Genomic DNA, 4040 nt, shown 5'->3' on the forward strand with positions numbered 1-4040 from the left:
GTTATATGGCAAGTTCTTCAATGCGGGCATGGTAAATGTGTAAGATTCATTGTAGGAGTAGCAACCAAGCAGAAGCTATTGCTGCAATTAAAATTTGGTGCAAAGACCTGGACAATTATAACATGGGACATTTATAATATTAAGATAATTTTATTAAAAATACTAAAATATTCAAGATAATAAATGAAACTGGTTCAATAAAAGAATAATGCAATTTCTTGCGTGTTTCCTAATTGACCTGTAAAAAGTAAAAATTTTAAGTCACTATCCTATTAAATTAATATACTTAATGAAAAAATGAGTTTACTTTTATGAGTTTTATTTCTAATATCAAACATAACTAGAAAAAAAAATCTTAAAAAATTTATGCGGAGCGGGTTGAAAAAGGAGGTCTTGTGTTTTAAAACCATTGATGCTCTTACGAATAATATTGTGCATGAGATCAATTCATATCAAGTTAACCCTACAAATGAAGAGGAAGAACATGTCATTTCCCCTCCTATTACACCTAGTAACACTAACAAACAACTACAAGTTGGTGGTTGAAGTACTTTGTCCCCAAATAAATTTTGTAACCTAGATGATGAGGATATCTCTTTGGAAGAGGAAGATGAAATGCTGGATTATTGTTTTGCAAATGCAGCTATGAATGTTGATATTTCTCCTAGGAAACGACAAAACTAAGCATGGAAGAAAGCACAGTTGGGATGGTAAAGTGACTGAGAAGTTTGTTTCAAGGCATCTACCGTTACAACTGGCGAAACAGAATCATATGACAGTGTCAACAACTTCAACAAGATCCAATAAGGCCAAGAAGTGATGAACTATCAAGTGTTATTTGGACAGATTTGAAGAAGAGGACAAGAGAAACATATTTCAAGTTTCTTTAGAAGATCAATCTTTTTTTTAGTTCATAGATTTGTAAAAGGAAGTTTGAGGTTGATAATCAACTATCTCCTTGCTTTTATGATTTTTTTTTTACTTAAGAATGCTCACTTTTACTATCATTATAGCGAGTGTATTGTAAATTTTGTGATAATCATAAAATATCTAGTTCTCATCATATTTTCTTCATATTTGTTAATTAATAGATGATAGGTATCTTACTAGGATTAGTAAAGTAAAATCCAGCCTCCCTTTCTCGTACTTATTCCTTGTGAGAATTTTTTTATGTTTATTACTAATAAAATGTTTATTATTAATAAAAATCCACTAAATTCGTTTTTAAAAAGATATGTCTCATAGATTATCAGTATCAATTATCTGAAACGCTAAAAAAGTTTGCTTGACAAATAACAAGCAACAAGCCAAGGCTGTTGTTACGCAGAAAAATGAGTTCAAAATTGTTTTCTTTATCAGGTTCTAAAAACAAATATTAATTTAACGTGTGGCTAAATTAAAAGAATATTAGTTCAAAACTGTTATGTTTTGTTAAATTAATATTCTTTAAATTAAATACTCCTATTAACAATATGATTAAATGAGTTCAAATACTACAAGGAAAAGGGGTTAGAATAGGTCTAGGATAAGGAAATTTGTTTTCCTTTACTTCCTAGAAAATATAATTGGGATTTCCATAAATTATAACATTGTCATTTATAGTTGTATTTTAATTATTCTTGCCGCTGATTTTTCCAAAAAAAAAATAAATCACTTTTGACATATATTAAAATAATAATATTATTGTCCCAATTCTTATTCTAGTTTGTTAAGGAAAAGGAGTTGGCAAGTAATTAATTTATTGTCCCAATTCTTATTCTAGTTTATAAATAAAACAGGAGATCTCATAACACGGTACATAATTTTGTCAACAACAATTCTTCTAATGGAGGATGCATTGTGGTCAGATTGTATTCCATTAGATATACTCGGTTTAATATCATCACGTTTGGTTGCTGCAGAATATTTTATTTTTCGTGCCGTTTGTAAACGATGGCGCGACGCACCTTTGACACCTCCACATCGTCCTGCCCAATCAGAAAAATCGCCTTGTTTGATCACATTGCGTGGAGATTCCGGAATTATTGAATTCTTTCATCCTGTGTACAATGTCATGACGACTACTTCTATCCCAAACCCAAAATTAATGGATTCCCGAATTCGTAGTTCAAAAGGTAATTGGTTACTCATAAGTAATGGTAGCCGTGGCATGTTCTTTTTCAATCCTGTTAGCAATGACATAATTGAGCTTCCTGATCTACCGGATGAAAATATTTGCCCTTCTTGGACATTTTCGTGTCCTCCAGACCCATTGTCTGCTTGTTTTGTTGTTGGTATTGATTACGTTGGTAATCCCCCAGACGTATACATCATCAAAGTTGGAGAGACTAATTGGACGTATCATAACTTAGACGATCCAGCAGATAGATATAAATGTTTTTGTTTATCGGCATGCAGTAGTCCAATATTTTTCAAAAATAATATTGTCTATGTATTGGGAGATAAAGGAACTTTGGGAATACTGACCATCAACGAAAACTCAATTCCTAGTTGGAAATTTTATGGGAAACCCTTTCCGCGTAGAAAGAGAAAGTCAATACAATATGTTTACACGACAGAAGATGTCGACAACGAAGGAATGTTAGCTGTATTTCTATCTCACCATGAAGGGAAAGTAGAGGTTTGGAGATACAAAATGAACGGAGAAGTGTTGGAGAGGGAAAAAATAACAAGTTTAGATAATAATAAAACACTATTTGTTAGCTCGGTAGGATCGTGCTTGAAACCATGCATTGCACCGGGACTAGGAAACAAGATATATTTTTCAATGTTTCACAATAAAAAGGGCGTTTTCTATTGTTTGGTCAATCACAAATATTACTCTTTTGATTATTTGGACATCAAAGCTTATTCGAGTCTATACATTTTCAACTTGTTTCGACCAACATCATGCATTTGGATCGATGATTAATTGTATTGTTCCCTTTATTTTTTCCATTAGTTAGCAATGTTGTCTTAATAAAAGCGTAATTATTTTGCCATTTTATGTTATATTTTTATGTTTTATTAGTGTACTTTTTGAATTTGCTAATTTAAAACTTACTTCAAACTAAAATTTAGTAAAGTTACACGGTTGAAATTGTTTTAAGTTTTGCATAACAAGAGGGAGGGAGTTCAAGAAGCTTTAAAAAAATAGCGAGATAAAGTATATATTAAAAAAAAACTAATATTTGTTAGTTGTGTTGTTATCCATGAACATGAACCTTCTTATTTTTCCCGAACTATGAAATATCAAAAGTGACAACAAGCAATGGCGGATGAATTTAACCCTCTTTTACACAATAAAATATGGGTCCTTGTTCCCTTTACCTCTAACTGAATTTAATCGGTTATAAATGGGTGTATCACATAAAATATAACTTAGATGGGTCTATTGAGCGGTGCAAAGCTCGTTTGGTAGCACAAGGTTTTCATCAGGAGCCTGGCATTGATTATCATGAGACGTTTAGCCTTGTTGTTCGTGCCACTACTGTGAGACTTGTTCTTTCTCTTGTTGTCTCATTGCTTCGCCAATTGGACGTCAAAAATGCATTTTTGCATAGCGTCCTTAATAAGGAAGTCTTCATGAAATAACCTCCAGGTTTTGTTCATGCCGACTATCCTAATCATGTTTGCAAACTAACAAAAGCTCTCTATGGCTTGAAACAGGCACCCCGAGCTTAATTTCATCGTTTAGTTCATTTCTTCTTTATGATGGTTTAGTTTGTAGCAAATCTAATAGTTCAATGTTTATTTATTGTTCCTTCGTTGGTGTCCTTATTTTATTACTCTATGTCGATGATATCATTCTCACATGTAGTCATATTGGTCCTCTAAATCAATTCATTTCTCGGCTTTCTAATCAATTTGCTATGAAAGATTTAGGTGATCTTCATATTCTTTTCTCGGTATTCAAGTAGTCCGTACGTCTCAAGGTCTTCAATTATCTCAACAAAAATATATTTTTAATGTGCTTCATAAATTCCACATTCACACATGTAAGCTTGTGCGTACCCCTATAGCTTCTCTTACTTCTATCTCTCTTATGGACGATGAGTTAT

At 32.2% G+C, this 4040-nt stretch overlaps 1 protein-coding gene across 1 annotated transcript; it reads left to right on the forward strand.

Moving 5' to 3' along the window:
• The first annotated feature begins 1825 nt into the window (after positions 1-1825).
• LOC114073958 (F-box/kelch-repeat protein At3g18720-like) lies at positions 1826-3573 on the forward strand. The gene is made up of 2 exons (XM_027911720.1): positions 1826-2672; positions 3365-3573. Exons 1-2 carry the CDS (start codon positions 1826-1828, stop codon positions 3571-3573), a joined length of 1056 nt encoding a protein of 351 aa, XP_027767521.1.
• Positions 3574-4040: the final 467 nt, after the last annotated feature.

This window comes from Solanum pennellii, chromosome 9 (genome assembly GCF_001406875.1).
Source record: "Solanum pennellii chromosome 9, SPENNV200".
Taxonomy (NCBI): Eukaryota; Viridiplantae; Streptophyta; class Magnoliopsida; order Solanales; family Solanaceae; genus Solanum; species Solanum pennellii.

Coding starts and splice junctions, on each gene's coding strand:
- LOC114073958 (XM_027911720.1), top strand. CDS start 1,826: ATGGAGGATGCATTGTGGTCAGATTGTATTCCATTAGATATACTCGGT. Junction 2,673..3,364: donor GGAGAGGGAAAAAATAACAA/GTTTAGATAATA, acceptor AATATAACTTAG/ATGGGTCTATTGAGCGGTGC.